This window comes from Suncus etruscus, chromosome 12 (assembly GCF_024139225.1).
Source record: "Suncus etruscus isolate mSunEtr1 chromosome 12, mSunEtr1.pri.cur, whole genome shotgun sequence".
Lineage (NCBI taxonomy): Eukaryota > Metazoa > Chordata > Mammalia > Eulipotyphla > Soricidae > Suncus > Suncus etruscus.
Window position 1 is genome coordinate 8,142,044 of NC_064859.1, and position 20,721 is coordinate 8,162,764.

At 42.8% G+C, this 20,721-nt stretch overlaps 2 protein-coding genes across 2 annotated transcripts in view; one reads left to right on the plus strand and one right to left on the minus strand.

Annotated features, from left to right (window-relative positions):
• Positions 1-2,453: 2,453 nt before the first annotated feature.
• DYNLT2 (dynein light chain Tctex-type 2) lies at positions 2,454-20,252 on the minus strand. Its single transcript, XM_049785234.1, has 4 exons — positions 20,145-20,252; positions 15,180-15,386; positions 10,813-10,971; positions 2,454-2,564 (listed from the first exon to the last, which is right to left on the minus strand). Exons 1-4 carry the CDS (start codon positions 20,250-20,252, stop codon positions 2,454-2,456), a joined length of 585 nt encoding a protein of 194 aa, XP_049641191.1.
• ERMARD (ER membrane associated RNA degradation) overlaps positions 20,251-20,721 on the plus strand; it is a 33,178-nt gene continuing 32,707 nt past the window's right edge. Inside the window, exon 1 of the mRNA XM_049785024.1 lies at positions 20,251-20,606. Coding sequence (XP_049640981.1) covers positions 20,251-20,606 — 356 coding nt within the window. The remainder of the gene's footprint in view (positions 20,607-20,721) is intronic.

A 20,721-nucleotide genomic window follows, 5' to 3' on the forward strand; every position in this document is an offset into this window, starting at 1 on the left:
CGGCTCGGCTCGGCGTGGGAGCGAGGCCGGGGGCGCAGCCCCACACACACCCCCCACCGGCCGTGCCCACGCCGGCACCCGTCGCCCGCGAGAGCACCCGAAGGGGCGCATCGCCCACCCCGCCTTGACAGCGAGTCAGACCTTGTGCTGCTGGTGGTCTGCTTTGGCGCTGGGGGCTGCCTACTCCTGGCAGGCTCGGGGGGGGGGGGGCGACCCTATGGGATGACGGGACTCGAACCACCTTCTGGCCTGGGTCAGCCCTGTGCGAGGCAAAGGCCCTGTCCTGCCCTGCCCTACCGCTGTGCTCTCTCTCCCTGTCTCCCCCCCTTCTTTCTAACAGGGTGGGTGCTCCGTCCCATCATCTGGGCCCTTCACCCACCCACTGGGCGTCTATTCTCCTCGAAGTGCGATGCAAATGGAAAACGAAGCACCTACTCACTCAAGGACTAGACCCGAGTCACTAGAGCGATGAGATGCAGGTAGGCCGGAGCGATGGCACAGCAGGAACACTGAACCTGGTCGTGATCCCGGCCCCCCCCCCCCAATCTGGTTTCTGGAGCCCCCCCCCCTCCAGGAGTGATTCCTGAGCACAGCCAGGTATGACCCAAAATAAGAAAAAGAACCCGGTCGTTCAAGGAAGAATCTAAGGAGGCATGTTGAGATTACGATCACTGCCCGTATTATACCAAAAGGAACAGTTTTGCAGAGAAAGACAAGTTCAGTTGACATACAATTGGGAGGACCTTAAAGTGGTAGGACAACTACAGGTAGATAGTTCTACAATGGCAAGTGGAAATTGGATTTCAATATGAGACAAAAGCGGATGAGGTGAGAAAAGAGGCATTTTCAGCTACACAAGACAGGTTAAAGGAGTTAGGAATGAAAATACATCTGAGGCACACACACACACACACACACACACACACACTGGGGCTGATGATACAGTGTTACACTGCTGACCAGAGTTTGCTCACACACACACACACACACACACACTGGGGCTGATGATACACACTGGGGCTGATGATACAGTGTTACACTGCTGACCAGAGTTTACATCTGAGGCACACACACACGCACACACACACACACACACACACACTGGGGCTGATGATACGGTGTTACACTGCTGACCAGAGTTTGCTCACACACACACACACACACACACACACACACACACACACACACACTGGGGCTGATGATACGGTGTTACACTGCTGACCAGAGTTTGCTCTCTCTCTCTCTCTCTCTCTCTCTCTCTCTCTCTCTCTCTCTCTCTCTCTCTCTCTCTCTCTCTCTCTCTCTCTCTCTCTCTCTCTCTCACACACACACACACACACACACACACACACACACACACACACACACACACAGGGGCTGATGATACAGTGTTACACTGCTGACCAGAGTTTGCTCCCATATGATCGCTTGAGCCAGTCCACCAGGAGTGATTCCGAGTCTAAAGCCAAAACTAACCGCTGAGCACCTCTGGGTGTCCTCCCCCCCAAAAAATAAAATAAAAATGGGAGAGATGAACAATGCTCCATAAAAAGAACATATAGCCAATAGGCAGGCAGATGAAAACATTTATGTCTTATCAGGGAAAAACAAATCAAAGCAACAGTGAGATATCTCACACCAATGAATGGCTTATATCAAAGATTGGAAAAGAACCAATGCTTTGGGAGATATGGAAGAAAGGAATTCTTAGACTCACTCTGTTGGTGGGAGTGGCATTTATTTGTTTCATCTTCTAAAGGAAATAGTATAACGATTTCTCAGAAGAAGAATAATAGAGCTTTCCTAAGCAGGGTTGACCCAAGGTAAGAAAAAAAATCGCCTTACCCACTCTATTATCACTCTAGCCCCAAAGAAAAACTTTGAATAGCAGCCATTATTTACTAAGCTCTGACAGCACACGTAAAAGTCTTCCATATTCTATATTAACATTCAATTTGGCACCTTCCCAGGTTTTATCATAGTTACCAGTAGAAAAACTTTAATATCTTAGGTATAACAAGAATGATAAATAGGGGCCGGAGAGATAGCATGGAGATAAGGCATCCACCTTTCATGCAGAAGGTCGGTGGTTCGAATCCCGGTATCCCATAGGGTCCCCTGAGCCTGCCAGGAGCGATTTCTGAGCGTAGAGCCAGGAGTAATCCCTGAGTGCTGCCGGGTGTGATTCAAACCCCCCACCCCCCAACAAAGATAAATAACTTCCCCATAGTGTATGTCTTCCCCATAGGCATTTGTATACTTTGGGTTAATGGAATGTTAATAAATGTCAACTAGTAAGTGTGAAGGTGAAAATGTGCTTTAACTTTTTCGTTGTTAAAAAATAGAATTTAAGAGTTTTGAAGGGAAATAAAAATATCACAAAGGCTCAAAAATCCATAAATTTCATATCTTGGAAAGTTGAGAATGAAACACTCTTTACTACATATATCAAGCTATTCACAATAAACAGCAAATACCAAGACCAATGCCACGTAACCTTCAGTTTCATGTTTAGCGGCAACCCAGCTATCCCATGCAACATCCCATATCCATCTGCTGGCAATCTATGAGAGAAAATTTAAGAGACAAACTTTAGGTTGTACATATTAATATGTAATTTTTTTGACTTTTCAACTACTATTCAATAACAGGAATATCTGTAATATGTAATTACATCCTAGTCATAATATGTAATTTTTAAATCTATACAAGGTTGATTTAAAAATAAAACTCGGGCCCAGAGAGATAGCATGGAGGTAAGGTGTTTGCCTTTCATTCAGGAGGTCATCGGTTCGAATCCCGGTGTCCCATATGGTCCCCCATGCCTGCCAGGAGCAATTTCTGAGCCTGGAGCAAGGAATAACCCCTGAGCACTGCTGGGTGTGACCCAAAAACCAAAAAAACAAAAAAACTCATGGGCTCGGAGAGATAGCACAGCAGCGTTTGCCTTGCAAGCAGCCAATCCAGGACCAAAGGTGGTTGGTTCGAATCCCGGTGTCCCATATGGTCCCCCGTGCCTGCCAGGAGCTATTTCTGAGCAGACAGCCAGGAGTAACCCCTGAGCACTGCCGGGTGTGGCCCAAAAAACAAAATAAATAAGTAAATAAAACTCATTAGTATCTGAGAAACTTATATTTTAAAAGTATTCTGTCCAATTTGCCCCTCCCTAAAAAGATTTTAATAGTGATGTTTGGGTTTTCTGTTTATTTTTTAAAATAAATTTTTATTTATGCACCATGATTACAAACATGTTTGTAGTTGAATTTCACTTATAAAAAAAGAACACCCCGGGGCAGGGGGGGGGAACAAATAAAAAAAGAACACCCCTCTCACCAGTGCAATCTTCTCACTTTAAAAGTGATGTTTTCTGCTTCTTCTCTTTTACTAGAGATGGTTTCTAGAGTAGAGACTCTACCTTAGCAAAGCATCTGGATACAGGAATAGGAAACCCAATATAATTTGGATTCAATAGTTCTGTTATAGTCCCTGATAGATAACTCTTCTTACCACCCTTAAGAGATGATCAACTCTGCCACGTTAGTGGCCCAACTTCACTATTTTATCACTGATCTCTGCATCTAGGACATAATTCCAGGTATGCTGATTTTGTAACTGAGATCTCCAGGGTATTGTCTAAGTCAGGGGTCTCAAACTCAATTTACCTGGGGGCCGCCAGGAGGCAAAGTCGGGATGAGGCAGGGCCGCATAAGGGATTTCACAAAATAAAAAAAAAGTCCTCAAATGTCATTATTAACAGTTTTAATTATTTCTTCTGAACATGAATAGAACATTGAGTGAAGATCATGAACAGTGCTTCTGAACATGGCATCTTTTGCCTATTCCTTGCTGCCAGAGACTTGACAGCGCTTCTTCTCACAAATCTGAACCACATTTGGCTTTAGAGAGGAAGCAGTTGAGACCCTCAGTATGGCTTGAAGATGATCATTCAATGTGGAGAATAACTTTTCACACAAATATGTGCTCCCAAAAAGGCACATAGTGCACTTGAACATTCAGGAAAGCTCAGGGAAGCTGGAGGGCAATTCTCTCAAAAATTGCCCATGCATGTCTGCTTTTCCACTAATCTCCCTGAACTTGGCTTTGAGATCAGAGTTGCATTGCAGGTCAGTGAGCTCCATTTGAAGCACAGGAGGGGCATCTTGCACATCAAAGGAAAAGGGGTCCACAAAAATTTGAAAAGTGGCTCTGCCTTTTGAAGTCTGCAAATCTGTGATCAAATTCCTTCTCTAGCTTAAAAATAGCATCAACATTTTTCTCACCACTGAATGGTATGCCTGCATCCACAAGTTCCTTGCATGCTGGGAAATGGCAAAGGTTTGTCTGAGAGAGCTGGGAGTTCCATAACACAAGTTTTGTGGAGAATGCTCTCACGTTGTCGTAGGCAGCACTGATAAGCTGCCCCGGGGCCTTGTAACATCTTGTTTAGTACATTCAGTTTATGTGTGATGTCAACAAGAAAAGCTAAGTCCATGAGCCATTTGTGATCACTCAACTCAGAAACAGCATTCCCATCCTTCTCCATGAAGGCTTTCACTTCTTCTCTCAACTCAAAAAATCTTTTCAGGACACTTCCCCTGCTGAGCCAACGTACCTCAGTGAAATAGAGCACATCTCTATATTCTGACTCCATTTCCTCTAAAAAAGCACAAAACCTCCTGTGCTTTAAGCCCCTGGTTCTGATTTGGTTGATGCACTTCACAATAACAGATATCACACATTGTCACTTGGCAGGCAAGCATTTACTGCAAAAAGCCTGCTGATGGATAATGCAGTGAAGAGCAATGGCCTTCTCTACACCCTGCTCTTTAAGTTTTTTTTTTGAACAAGAGCCACCAGTCCATTTTTCCTCCCTGTCATTGATGGCGCTCCATCGGTTATTATTCCAACAAACCTCTTCCATGGCAAACTTGCATTCTCAATGGCATCACACAGATGCCGAAATATCTCATTAGCGGTGGTCTGGCCATGCATTGGAATTATTGTGAGCAGCTCCTTTGTCAATTCAAAATTGCAATCAACACCACGGACATAAATTGTGAGCTGCGCAGTGTCTTTTATATCTGTGCCCTTGTCAAGAGCAACTGAGTATGCATCAAAACATTTGGCTTTCTCACACAGTTGATGTCACTTGACATGTCAGAAATGCGCTCTGCCACAGTGTTGGCAGAAAGGCTGATTTTGCTAAACTGACCTTTCTTTTCCGGACAGATAATACTTGCAGCCTGTAACATGCATTTTTTAACAAACTCTCCTTCTGTGAATGGTTTCCCTGCCTTAGCAATCATCTCATTAACCATGTAACTAGCTTCGACTGATGCAACATTCTCTTTGGTTGCTTTCTTGAAGAAATCTTGTTGCCTCATTAGACGTGCTTTAAGACTGGCAACCCGCTTGGCTCTCTCATTTCCTTGATATTTTGCACATTCCTCAGCATGTTTAGTTGAAAAATGGTGTTTCAAGTTGTATTCCTTGTGCACTGCAACTTTCTCTGAGCAAATAAGACATGTGGGGATGCCCCTGTGCTCAACAAAGAAATACTGCATCTCCCACTTTTCCTGCAATTGTCTGTGCTCTTCATCAATCTTTCCCTTCACTACAGGCTTTGATGAAGTCATGATGAAAGTATGACAAAATCTAATTCTGTAATAAACTTCTCTCCCTTAGGCCTCTGGTAATACAAGGAACAGCGGGCAGGAGCAGCGGAAATGATGTCTGCGCTAGGCGCAAAGTATTCGATTATTCGCTTATGGAATATTCGCAATAAAAAATCGCATTAGTAAGAAAAAAATCACAAAAAATCGCATTAAACATTTGCATACCCCGAATGAAACTGGTCAGAAAATGCGAATGTTTAATGCGATATTTTTCTTACTAATGTGATTTTCATTGCGATTATTCAGTAAGTGAATAATCGCGAATACTGCAATATTTGAAGGCCGGCCGCAGGCCACAAAATGTTGTACGGAGGGCCACAAACGGCCCGCGGGCCGCGTGTTTGAGACCCCTGGTCTAAGTGAATATGGGCAGTCTACCCCACTGACTTTTGGAAGCCCTGGCAGCCACAACCACGCCCGACAGCTACCACCATGTCAGCCACAGAATTTGGAACTCCTGGGTCAGCTGTGGGACACCTCCAAATTTTCTTAACAATGACACCCAAGTAGAAACACACTAAATTAGATAACAAAGTAGCAAAGAAACCACCTAGCAGCTAGCAACAAACAGCTTAGAAAACCTTCAAGACAATTACTTAATGATACCCATTGTGATATATAATAATTTTCACAAGTTTTTCTTTTGCCTTAGTTTTTGTTTTTCAATAGTTCCATTACCACTTAGTTGTAAACAAGCAATTATAAAGTAAATTATGCCATGCCTGCCAATGGGGAGCGGTTGGAATCTGAGATCAAGATGGAGGGAATTTTACACTGGTGGTGGGATTGGTATTGAATCATGAGGTGGCAGAAACAAATGTATTATGAGACACTATGCAAGTTGTGGTGTTTAAAAACTAATTTAAAAAATTGGGGTGCCGGAAAGATAGCACAGAGGTTGGGTATTTGCTTTGCAAAAAATTTTTTTTTTGCATTTTTGGGTCAAACCTGGCAACACTCAGGACTTACTCCTGGCTGTGCCCAGAAATTGTTTCTGGCATGGGGACCATATGGGATGCCAGGATTCGAACCACCATCGGTCCTGAATAGGCTACATGCAAGGCAAATACCCTACTGCTGTGCTATTTCTCAGGTCCCCAATAAAAAATATTTTTTTAATGAAATTATCAACTGAATGGCCAGGGAGATGGCTCAAAAGGAAACAATGTGTGCTTTGCATGAGGGAAATTCTGATCCCTGGCATCACATGCTCTCCTGATCACCACAGGATAGAGATAAAAACCAAATAAACAAGAGGTATTATCATCTGAGAGTCTATTTAGACATTGTCTTGTAACGAAGAAATGGCATTCACATAAACAGGAAAGCTGCTGGTTCATGTTAAAACCTGATTTCATTTCTAAAACATGATTTGATTACAGCCTACCTTTCTGTCTTGGCTCTACAATGGTCACAAGTTCTTCAGTGATTTTTCTCTCCAGAAAGCTGGGTCCATTTTCAACCCTTGACTATGTATATGTTCACCTTGGGAATTGCTTTGAGAAAATGTGACACTGTGCAACTTATTCATGTGCAGGAGAAACTGGGTTTTGATGCCCTTATTTGTTCCAACTACAGGCCTGGTCTGAGAAACCAGCTTATATTTCCAGAGGCTGCTAGCACATCACTAAGATCAACAGGAACACTGAACAGCTAGTTTAATTGGACTGCCCACAATAGATGATGAGCAGATCCATAATCATTGCTACAAACCACTCAATTCTGGGATGCACCAGCAGTTCCTGATATTTCAACTGAAAATGATGAAATCTACTTGCTAGAGTTGCTATAATGACTTAGTGAGATTACCAGCATTTTTTAAGTACAGAGTTTTCAATAAACAGTAAAATCATGCTTATTAAAAGGAGACTATCACAAAGAGTGTAGTTAGAACAGTAACTGCACTGACAACTACCACAACAATGATAGTGAGAGAAAGAAGCAGAATGACTGCCCCAAAGATAGGCAGGGGTGGAGGGAGGGAAATGGGGGGGACATGGCAGGAAAGTTGCACTGGTGAAGGGCAGTGTGGTCCAAAACAAACGAACAAAAATGCCCTTTAATGCTTAAAGTATATGTGCTGGTAATTAGATTGAACCCAGGTCTCACACACACAGAGCACAAACTTTACCACTGAGCCACATCCCTGGACCCCTATATTGGTTGTTAAGTGATGTTGAATTGTAAAATAGGTATGACCACAATTTAATTTTAAATTAAACAATTTAATATATTGCTAATAGAAAATTGCCACTGGGGACCATATGGGATGCCAGGATTCGAACCACCGTATGTCCTCAATCAGCTGCGTGCAAGGCAAATGCCCTACTGTAGTGCTATTGCTCCGGCCCCCGAAAATTACCACTTTGGGCTGGAGCAATAGCACAGTGGTAGGGTGTCTGCCTTGGCCAACCTGGGATGGACTCAGGTTCGATCCCAGAATCCCATATGGTCCCCCAAGCCTGCCAGGAGCAATTTCTGAGTGCAGTCAGGAGTAACCCCTGAGCTGTAGCCGGGTGTGGCCCAAAAACCCCAACCCCCCCCAAAAAATAAAATTGCCACTTCATAGTACTTTTCAAATAAAATTCACAGTGAGGAAAGGATCTCCTTCCTCCCTAGGAGCCGGGAGGTTCTGCCAGCATGATGTTTGGCAGCCTTCTGCCATGCCAAAGGCCTCTTTAACCAGGCCTAAGAAGGGGTGCGGGACATGGGTCACCCCAGCACCCCTCTACCTCCTTCCTCTGGAACTACAGGGCTTTTCCTGGCCACATGGCTGGGCAAGCCAGTGAGGTGGGAATAGCAGCACAATAGGTTCTGGCTTTAGGATTTACCAGGGAAGTTTCCTTATTAAACCTGTCCATTGTGAAACATAATGACAAATATTGGGATATCATTGTGTTTAGCTCGTTTTATTCCTTTACTCCCTCACTCCCATCTCTTGTTACCCCACATTTAACCATTTTTCTGTACTAATGATTTTGGTTTTGGCCAAGGTGGATTACATATCTTTCACAGTAATTTTTTGGGTGGAGTCTGAAGCTTCAGGCAACACGTCAAGGTTCCATGCTGTAGGCTTTTTGGCCAAGATAAGGTGAAGACGCAGCCTCGGCTGCCCCCACAGCCTTCTCTGTCCTTCCTCCCCGTCCCCAGGGTTATTCCTGGACACCTGCTCAGGGTCCCAGCAAGTGGGTTCCAGCGAGGTGCAATTTAAAAGAGACCCCAGCTGGCGAGGTGCACTTTTAAAAGAGACCCCAGGCTTCCTTGTCCCTGCAAGGGGCTGAGAGGGGTCTGGTAAACTTTCAACTTCCAGCAATTAGGAAGCAAATGCCTCTCGGGGAGTCAGGAGCTTCAGCAAGCAACAAGGGGAGGACATGGCTCCATGTGCTCTTCGCTTGTCCAAATCACAGACCAAAGTGGTGTCTCGGAAACACCCCCCTCCCTCTTGACTATTTCTAAAACATAAAAGGGACACATGTATCTCCTTTGAATATCTCAGATGTATTCCCTTAATATCTATAACTCTTTTCGAACATCCTCATATAGTGACAATTTTGCCCACTGGATTTATTATTTGATTTTTTTATTTTCCCCCTTTGAGATCTGTTTTATAAGCAAAATTGGTAGAAGAGTATCTCTGTATAGATTTCATGTTTGAACCAAGTTATGGGGAATGTTGGACTTTATTTGTCAGTCCCCAGATGCACCAACAATATCTTGTGGCATTGCTTCTCTTTTGCATAGGCACATTAACATGGGAAAATAATACATATGCAAACAAGTTTTTATCTAATAGAGATGGGAACACAAATTTGTTAATGTAATTAGGCCTTTTACCCTGAACATTGGCATAATGATTTAATTTGGCTTGGTCCTCAGAAGAATGGGCATCGCCCACACACACCTGAACAATGGATACCATCTATGGAAACAACCACAATTGTCTATAACATTACCAGAATCCAAGCCTCTACCAGGGAAGACCTACCACTGCTTTGGCATTGACTTACACCAAAGAGTGCTCCCAACATCCAGACGACTTAGCAACAGTCTGCATGTAGGGCAGATTGCTCCACATTTAATGGTGTGCTGAAACTAGAAGATGCTCCACATCAGCCTGACATCGATGAAAGAAATGCACAGAATCCAGAGTCTTTAAATATAAGAATCTGATACCAAAGTGTGAAAAAGTCCCACCGGGACCACGGAGAATGACTCGGGTTGGATGAACTGATATGTCTGGAACCCAGAGTCGGTCTTATGCCAATAAACTTCTGGGGTGAGGCCTTTTTGTAATCAGGTCAAGGATTTTTTTCCATTTTCCCCATTTTTCTGGACCTATGCAAACATTGGCAATTGCCAATATCACACCTTTACTATATTTTTTTACTCTTATCCTTTAAGGAAAAAAAATACAACTTACTGAACTTAAAAGCAAATAACTGTAGTAGAATGCCTGTCTCGAATACAGGCAGGGGATGGGAAGGGGGGAGGGGGAATGTTACACTGGTGAAGGGGGGTGTTCTGGTTATGACTGTAACCCAACCATGATCATGTTACTTAAATAAAAAATATATTTAAAAAAATTCACAGTGAAAGAAAACAGATAGAGATACTCCTCGCTTAATGACCTACCTGTTTAGCAACCGCTTGCACTTACGACCATCTCTTCACCATTATTTTATTTTATTTTATTTTATTTTAAATATCTTTTTTCCATCATGTACACTCTACAGTACAGCACTGTGGTTTTGGTGCTTTAATGTACCTACTTTACTAACTTTATGTTCTGCAATACATTGCAGTACTGTGTGTACATTAACAACCTCTGCAAATTAAAACAAGTGGAAGTTTTCAGTTTAATCTTTCTCGTTATTTGACTTATTCAGAATACTGTATTGCCAAGTACTATGCACATACTGTACTACTGTATACAATACATGCAGTCCTCACTTAACGACCAAGTCTTGAAATGGAACGTGGTTGTTAAGCGAGGACTATCTGTATAACAAAATTGTCCTCTTAATGATGGGATTTAGGTTCACCGAGTACTGTGGAGGCATCACAATAAACATAAAATCATACAAACAACAAAATGAGGAGAGATCTTGCCATTCTAATTGATAGATGGAATACTTACATTTATTGCCTGACCAGTCTTTTGAATTAATAATATCTTAATAATGAACTTGTAACGGTGGAACCCAAATTCTTTGACTGCTGACAATACACGATCTGCTAACTCAAGTGACAAATGAGAGAAGAGCTTTTCATCATATCTGACGTCTTTAAGAATAGCCTTTAAAAATGTAAGAAAAATATTTAAATTGTCAAATAAAATATTTTTAAATCAAAATGAAACAAGTAACTTTAAAAATAATCATATTCCTCGGGGCTGGAGAGATAGCATGGAGGTAAGGCATTTGCCTTTCATGCAGGTTATTGGTTCGAATCCCGGCATTCCATATGGTCCCCAAGCTTGCCAGGAGCGCTCTCTGAGCATAGAGCCAGAAGTAACCCCCTGAGCGCTGCCGGGTGTGACCCCCCAAAAAAAATCCTAGTCCTAGCTGAATGATCTTAAATTTTCCATTTATTTCAGTAGCAATTTTGAAGAAAATGTGGTTGCGTTCAACTGTTCTTCATTACTAAGCCTTAGACTGTATACACTTTCCTTATACTTGACTATCAGCTATTAGGGAGTCATGAAGGGAGTCTTAGGTAGAAAAAATAAATCCTTTTTAAAAATGTATTTACTAAAAGTCTTACCTGGGTTTTCATAAAGAGTTTTATTCCTAGTTTCCACAATCTCTTGGATTTAAAACCCACTTCTTTTTAACCCTTCCCCCATTGCTTACTCTCCTGGTTTTTTTTTTTTGTTTGTTTGTTTGGGGGGGTCACACTGGGCAGCGCTTTAGGGGTTACTCCTGGCTCTACATTCAGAAATCGCTCCTGGCAGGCTTGAGGGACCATATGGGATGCCGGGATTCGAACCACCGTCCTTCTGAAAGGGCAAACGCCCTACCTCCATGCTATCTCTCCAGTCCCTCTCCTGCTGTTTTATAAAGTTTCCTAAAAGCACCAGGAAATATAAATATTCTCATCATGTGTCAGTGAATTAATAGATAGCTGGGGGAAGGGGGAGAAATGGGGAAGGCAGCTATCCATAGCATGACACATAAAATACAGCATGAAGTTCTATGCTTCCTTACAGACACTAAGTAGACTGGGACTATCTTGTAAAAAGATAATATATGCTTTTGACTGTTTACTCAAGCTAGTAATAAATTAAACAGTGTTCTGGATTCCATTGGTAACTGATAGACCAACTAGTAGTCCTGGACACTAGAAAAAGCTGCAGAGAACAGAGTCACCTAAGACAAAGCAGATTAGCTGATGTCATGTGGGTTGCCCAGAAGAGCCAGCACATCATAAAGCCAAATCTTCATATTCTATTGCTACCTCTATAAAAATAGGTAACATCCAGACCCACATGCTAAACATGGATCCTTGAAGATGATAGGATCTAGTTCCTGCATTTCTTAAGCATGGATCATACCCAAACCTCAAAATGTTATATTCCCTTAACTCATCTCTTTTTGGGGTGAGGGTTTGGTCTACAGTAGATAGTGTTCAGGGCATTAGCTCAAGGTAGGCTTGAGGGGCTATATGGGATACTAGGTATTAAATCTGCATTTAATGCACATGCAAAGCAAATTCCCTAACCACTGTACTATAGTTCTGGTCCCACATTGTTTCTTCTTAAATTGCTTAACAGACCCAGGTTTTAATTGCCTATATGTTCTTTTTAAATTGATGTCAGGAATAACTTGCTGAATATCAATGTATACGGATCCAAAAGCAAATAAATAAGTAAAATGATAGCCACTTGTTATTGGATGACCACAAGACCATGTTATCTAGAACTATGTTCAGTGCCCTGTATCCAGCACCTAAGAAGAAATCCCTGATCCCCTTTATCCATCCATAAACTGTCAACAAACTGTCCTAAGCTTCATCATGCTCAGGGCTATCGGTTATCATTATAAAGGCAAGTCTAAATTAAATCATATTCAATAAATTTGAGCTCCAAGTAATACTCCTAGTGAGGTACACGAAAATATAAACCATCAAATATTGACTATTAGCATTTAAATCAGAGGCGATAATGAGGAATCATTATTATTATCATTTTTGTTTTGGGGCCACATCCGGCAGCACTCAAGGGTTACTCCCAGCTCTGTGCTCAGAAATGGCTCTTGGCAGGCTCGGGGAATTACCTGAGATGCTGGGGATCAAACCTGGGTCTGTACCGGGTCAGCTGCGTGCAAGGTAAATGCCTTACCACTGTGCTATCACTCCAGCCCAATGAGTAATTATTTTATGATATTAAATTGATTTGCATTTCTTTGCTCCCTGAATTTTAAACCAGATTACTTTTTTTTTCATTAGTCACAGTGAATTTATTCATGATGGGGTTTCAGGCATACAAATGCTTCAACAATGATCCCTTCACAGTATCCACTTCCCTTCCATCCACCAATGCCCCCCCCATGCCTCCCACCCACCAGTCTTCTCCCCTGAGAGGCACTATTTTCTCTTTTTGTACTGTTGCTGATATGCTTCACCATCTTTCACATCTCTTCCTCCTCTTGGTTAGGTGCTTCCTTTCACCAATTGTTGCTTCCTCCCTCTCCTATACTCCAGCCCGCTCAGGTGGCATGTTTTTCTTCATGTCTTTTGTTCCCACTGTCTTGGGCATTTGTTATTCCATCATTATGTTTTTCTTTTCTTTTTTTTTCCTTTTGTGGGGGGGGGTGTTTGGGTCACACCTAGTGGTTACTCCTGGCTCTGCCCCTTGGCAGGCTCGAGGGGCCATATTGGATGCTGGGAATCAAACCAGGGTCCATCCAGGGTTGGTCGTGTGCAAGGCAAATGCCCTGCCCCATGCTATCGCTCCAGTCCCCATCACTATGTTTCTCTGTCCTGTATATGAGTGATTATTTTGTGTTGTAAACCAATTATCTTTGCCAAATATTATCAATTATCTCAGCTTAGAAATATATCTTTGTCTATGATGATGGAGGGAGATTCTATATTAATAAAGGTTCTCACTTGAAAAAAGTATCTTGATATTAGTCAGTCTGTATATGAGATATTACACCATGCAAGATGCTTCCCTTGTATGTATCTGACTCAAATTAGATCCCAGCACTCCATATGGCTCCGAGCCCCACCAGGAGTGACAGAGCAAGGGATACACCCTAAGCACAGCTGGGTGTTGCTCCAAAAAAAACCAAGTGTATTCATCATTTACACATATAAATTAATATTGTCTTCCCTATCTAGGTTAGTCTAATTAGTTGTTACTAAAGGAAATTTTCAAATTTAATAAGGAAGAGGTAATTTTGGGGGGGCCCACACCCAGTAGCACTTAGGGGTTGCTCCCTTTGTGCTCAGAAATCACTTCTAGCAGGCTCAGGGGACCATCTGGGATCCTAGGGATTGAACCTGGGTTAGCTGAATGCAAGGCAAACGTCCTACGTGCTGTGCTGCGCTATCGTCCCGGCCCTGAGGAAGAGGGAATTTTAAAAACAAGCAACCAGGACTGGGATTAGGCTCATAAAGGGAATTTGTTATCAGAAAAGTCTGCTTACTACCTAGAGTTGTAGAACTGGACACTAAAGATAAAAAAGGAACAAGAAAAGGTGGTCCCTATTTCTCTCTCCCTCCCCCTTTTGGTCACTGTTGTTGCAAGGACTGGCTATCACACACTTGGCAGTTGCCTAGAAGCTGCACATGCATTGGTATTCATTGAGTCGAACACTTGGTGGCAGTGCACCTAAGATCAGTCAGTCCCTTTGTTGCGAAACCAGAGAGCCCAAATGATCCCAGAGCTACTGGGGTCATGTCCGGTACATGCAGGGTGTACCAAGGATAAAATTCAGGGACTTGCATGAGGATGGCACTACTTTTACCACTAAGCTGCTCAGAGGTTACACCTGCTTTTTATAATGAAAAGAAAAAAGTTTAATAGCAAAAGTAGTGAAGGGAATTTTCCTATCTGAATAATGTAGCCTACAGGTACCTAAGTTAACACAAATCTTACTGGCCTTTGTGTTGTATTCATTTCACAAAACTGAAGTTTGAACCAGACTGACAAGTCTGAGTTACATAATTGTTTTTAATAAACTTTATATTTCGATAAGTTAAAGTAACTGTTTACGTAACTTAAATTCAGGGTGAAGATTATTGGCTATGACTGCAAACTGCTATGATAGTTTACAGATAAATTATATCAAAAATCAATCAGGGTAATTGGGAGTACTATTAACCTTAATGTATTTATGATCAAACACTAAGTTTGATAATAGCTAAGTTATTGCTATTAAGCTTATATGTGCATACATATATACATACAGATTTAAGTAGACACACACATATATATGCATATATATGCATTATATATATGCATTATATATATATATATATATATATATGCAAACCTACCTCTAATATCTGCTGGGTTTTAATTTCTACCGAATGAGCTTGAAATTTTTTCAGTGGTTCCATTCTATATGAATTTGCGAACTTTAGCTTGGCCAGGGCACTCTTCCATTCTTTACCTATATCAGCAATTGAGTCATCAAAAGGAGGCTCCACGTACTGAACATCATGAAAGGATTCTCTTAGCCTTTCTTTTAAAATTTGTGCATACTGTGATAAAGGGAAGGAATGGAGGAAAGGGAGGGTGGGGAGGGGAGAAAAAGAATAGGAGAGAGGGAAGGAAGAAGTAAGGCATGAGAGAGAGGTGGGAGGAAGCAAGCAGGACAGAGGGAGGGGAAGAGGGAAAGGGAGATTATGTTAAAATTGTATAACAAAAATTATAGATTCTAGAAATCCTGGTGCGGGACCAGGAAATGGTTCAAAGAAGTGGAGGATAGTTTACATGCTGTAAGTCCAGGGCTTCATCCCTTTATCATATAGTCCCTTGAGCACTACTGGGAGTAGCCTTACTACACTGCCAGGTGTGCCCCACCCACTGGGAAATCACAAGGCTTGTTAGTCCATTCTAACAGTCTTTTATGACTACGTGCTTATTTAAACACTAGATTCTATCAATTTAGTAAAAGAAGAAACAGTAATCTGTGTATCAATAATTTGTTATTATACTGGTTTGGGGGCTACACCTGGTGATGCTCAGGGCTTATTCCTAATCCTGTACTAGGATCACTCCTGGAGTGGCTCAGGGGAACCATATAGGGTCCCATTATCAAACCCAGGTCTGCTGCATGCAAGGCGAATGCCTTACCTGTTGTAATATCTCTCCAATGCCCATCTTTTTAGTTTGAGTACAAATTTGCATTTATATACTTAAATTATCTGCAAAGGATCCAGTGACAAGTATAACAAGTGACTAAGAGGAAGGAATGTAATGAAAATCTTTATTTGCCCTGCTCCCTACTCAGATTATGAAAATATTTTTCATTGAATTCTAAACATGTTTTACTTTTCTATATTTGTATTTGATTAAAATACAATCATTTAGGTAACACTCATATGTCTTAAGTTGAGAAGTAACAAAGTTATTGATTTCTATCTTTTTTTTTTTTTGGTTTTGGGGTCACACCCGGCAGTGCTCCAGGGTTATTCCTGGCTCTGTGCTCAGAAATTGCTCCTGGAAGGTAAGGGGGACCCTATGGGATGGAGGATTCGAACCACCATCTGTCCTGGATCAACTACATACAACGCAAGTACCCTACCACTGTGCTATCTCTCCAGCCCTATCATTTCATACTTTTGACTTTCAACATTCATTCTTTTACATTCAGCATCCTTAAGGAGGTATTTAGTGCCAAAATGCTCTAGACTGCTATTATTATGGTGAATCTCATCATAATAGGAATTAGTTATTCTATTTGTATTAATTCATAGTCAAAAACTATACATGAAAGTAGGAAATTGATTGATGAGTATAAGGGTAAAAGAGGCTAATTTTAGTCACTAACTACATGACTTGATAGAAATTTGTGACTAATTTAGACAAAATAATTAAGAAAGGCCTTTATGAAATGAAAGATTAAGTTTCAATTTAAAAGGTACACAGAGGCTCCGAGAGACAGCACTGCCTTGCATGTAGCCGATCCAGGACTGACGGTGATTTAATCCCAGCATCCCATATGGTCCCCCGAACCTGCCAGGAGCAATTTTAGAGCACAGAGCCAGGAGTAACCCAAGCACACCCAACGTCCGGTGTGACCCAAAAACCAAAATAAATAAAGGTACATATTCTATTCTAGAAAAAGCCAAGTCCTCTAAGTAGGACTAAATGTGTTCTCAGATCATAACTATGGTTCTGAAGCACTTTGAGAGAAAGGAGTAAGTGGACAAGGCTAGAAAGGCAGCTACAAGTAGAATTTGATAAGATGTTTGGATTTCCTTTTCTCAGAGCAAAGGAAAGCTACTGGAAAATTTTTAAACAAGACTCTATATATTATCACCCTTAAATTGTTATTCTATTTGTTGGGTAAGGGTCTGGAAGAAGGCAATAATCTCATAATACATTTCCTTTCTTAAAATTCTACTTGTTGAGTCCAGAAGAAAGCAAAACCTTATACCTCCTACTACATGTTTCCTTATAATACAGTTCCTTTGGGCGGGGGACAGCCAGCAATGCTCCGGGATCATTCCTGACAGTGCTCAAGGGACCGTGTGGGGTGCTAGTGATCAAACCCAGATCAACCAGGTGCAAGACAGGAGGTGCCCTACCTACTATACTATCTCTCTGGTCTTTTATACTACATTTTAGGAATATTAACTATATAGCATTATAATTTTATTTATTTATTTATTTTTGGTTTTTGGGCCACACCCGGTGGTGCTCAGGGGGTTACTCCTGGCTGTCTGCTGAGAAATAGCTCCTGGCAGGCACGGGGGACCATATGGGACACTGGGATTCGAACCAACCACCTTTGGTCCTGGATCGGCTGCTTGCGAGGCAAACGCCGCTGTGCTATCTCTCCAGGCCAGCATTATAATTTTAAATGGACACATTACAGGTATATATCTTAATTTGGTATAGTAAGTAGAAGACCACATTGCCTAGTTGGTATTATAAATTACAAATTTTTCTTGTGATAATTTAAAGATCTACTCTCTAGCAAGGAGAAGAAATTGAGTGGAAGAGAAATACAAAATCAAAGGATGGGGAACAGGGGCCAAGAGGTCTCAGATGCATTGGTGGTAAGGACAGAATAAAAATACAATCCAGAGTCAACAATGAAATCATGAAACCCACACATTAACAATTAAAACTTAAAATGGAGGGGCCAGAGATAGCATGGAGGTAAAGCATTTGCCTTTCATGCAGAAGGTCATTAGTTCGAATCCCAGCATCCCATATGGTCCCCCGAGCCTGTCAGGAGCAATTTCTGAGCATGGAGCCAGGAGTAATCCCTGAGCGCTTCTGGGTGTGACCCAAAAACCAAACCAAACCAAACCAAAACAAAACAAAAAAAACCCTTAAAATGGGCTGTTGTGCTGGAAGGCTGTGAGTGGGGGAAGGAGTGGTGGTGGCATGGGATGCACTCTAGTAACATTGGAGGGAGAGTGACACTAGTGGTGGGGTTGGCACTAAAACAGTGTTTGAAACCCAACTATGAAGAACTTTGTAAATCACGAAGGTTTCAATAAAAATTTTTAAAAGACTTTATTAGCTGTGCTCAGCTATGCAATATAGTTACCTTGAGTCATGATGCTGTTTTAGATCAGGACTGACCTTTAAGTGTGTACCACTGAATTCTTTCACCTACCTCCCTGTAACCTTTTACTGCTCGTGGCAACCATACCGTTGCTTTTTTTAAATCAGAAAGTTATTTTTTATGTATTCTGAAGCATTTATTCTTTCCTGTTTAAATACTGACACATTTGATATAGAATTGTGTCTAGTTTTTATTGATTCTAATGTTCATGTAACTCATTGTTCTCAGTATGAATCAACAGTTCAAACTTCTTTTCAAAGGCTGCTTTGATCTACATAGTATAGTAAGGTTCTTGTCTTGGTTTTAGCCTTCCAGGATTGAACTGAGAGCAGAGCAAGAAGGAAAGGCTTGCACACTCCTGGGTGTAACCCCAAAAGTAAAACAAACAAAAAAACCATTCACAAGGGAACATAGTGCAAAACTACTACTCCCCAAATTCTGCATTTACTTCATTTCTTCATGTTGTAGAAATTTGTGGGAATAATACTTCCTTTCCCCCCTAACTTTTCACGTTTGAGAGGGTTTACTGAATTAGTGAGCTGGGAAAGAAAGAGCATGTATGTGCAGAATATACCTAGCTCTTCCCTTGAAATCTGACTATATGAAATGCCATCTGTCCTGCCACTGCACACTTTACAGAAACCAGATACTGTCATTGTTCAACTATGTTCATGACTATTTTGAATTAGTCTACTTAAAGTAGATTTTCAGTTCACCAATATTTCAGTAACATTGACTTTTACTGATTCTTCAAAGTTCAACTTGCATTACTGAAATAAATCACCCTTACCATATGGTAAACCATATATATGGTCATATGGTTTATGACTCAGGTGTCTGTTTCCAAATTTATTCCTAGTGGTCTAGAATCAGCTTGGATTAGGGCTGACCCTCATATAAATTGCTTCTTTTATCTTCCATCAGTTTACAACACTATGATACTCAGGTTTTGAGCTTCACTACACATAATGCTCTCTATCCACCACCCTCTAATTGAGCCCCTACTCATTCCAATCTCTTCTAGTAGCCACTATTTGACTGAGTGTAAGGTTTTTTTGCTTTGAGTGGTCATACAGTATTCATCCCTATTTCACTAAAGATATCCTTTGGAATGCTATACACTCCTTTCATTACAGCCCATCCATATCTAGTGCTAGTCATAAATCCTCCGATCAAATAATTTTCCATGCCTTTCATGTGTGATTTCATCCTCAGCTTTGATGTCTAGTATGTGATTGGCATGTCTTATGACTTACATGGCTCTCCATGTACTGATGAGAATCTAAATATTTGACGTGAATCTGAGTTGTTCTGTTTCTTTGGGGGTAGTTAACTGACTCAAGAAATTGCTATCCGGATAGCACAGTGGTAGGGCATCTGACTTGCAGACAGCCGATCCAGGACGGACGGAGGTTTAAATGCCAGCATCCCGTATTGTCCCCCAGCCTGCCAGGAGCCATTTCTGGGCGCAGAGCCCGGAAACCCCGAGCGTGGCCCCAAAACCACCCAAAAAATTGGAACGGAAGCTAGGCAGCTCCCAGAGCTTTCACTTTTTGGCTTTGGGGCCACACGTGGCGGCACTCAGGGGCGTGCTCAGAAATCCCTCCAGGCAGGCCCAGGGGATCGTGCGGGATGGCAGGAATCGAACCCAGGCCGCCGAAGGGCCCGGGCGTGCGAAGGGGCCGCGTCCTCCGCCAGCCCCTGTCGCACTCACGGACTCCTTCTCGAACATGCTCAGCCTCCGCTCCTTCTTCGGCGCGGCCGGGGCCGGCGCGGCCTGCGTCGTCAAGGACAGCTTCCCGCCGCGCCCGCGCTTCTCCATGGCGCCGCCCGCCCTCCCGGACCCCGCTCCGACGCCGCGGCCCTCGCCCGGCCCGCCTCGACGCGACTCGACGCGACGCGACGCGACACGACGCCGGCGCCGGCCCCTGTCCTCTCGCACCGCCCCGCGAGAGTTGGAGTCTCGCGCCTGCGCCGTGCGCGCCCGAGTGCGCGTGACGTCATTTCCAGGCGCCGCAAGTCGCGGGGGCGGGGCGCGCGGGCCGCCCGCTCGCCTGTCGCCTGTCGCTTCCCGGCCGAGCGTCGAGGGCTTCTCGGAGCACAGCGCGCACTCCGGCCCGGCCGAGCTGCGACCTGCAAGCTCTTCGATTCTCGACGTCCACACACCCGAGCTCCGGTACAAGCCCTCTCTTCTCTCCGGCAGCAGCGCGATGCAGAATCTTGGCTGGGGCTGGGACTGTCTCCTGGACTGTGTGTGACATGGGGTTCTGTTTGGGGGCCACACCCGGCGC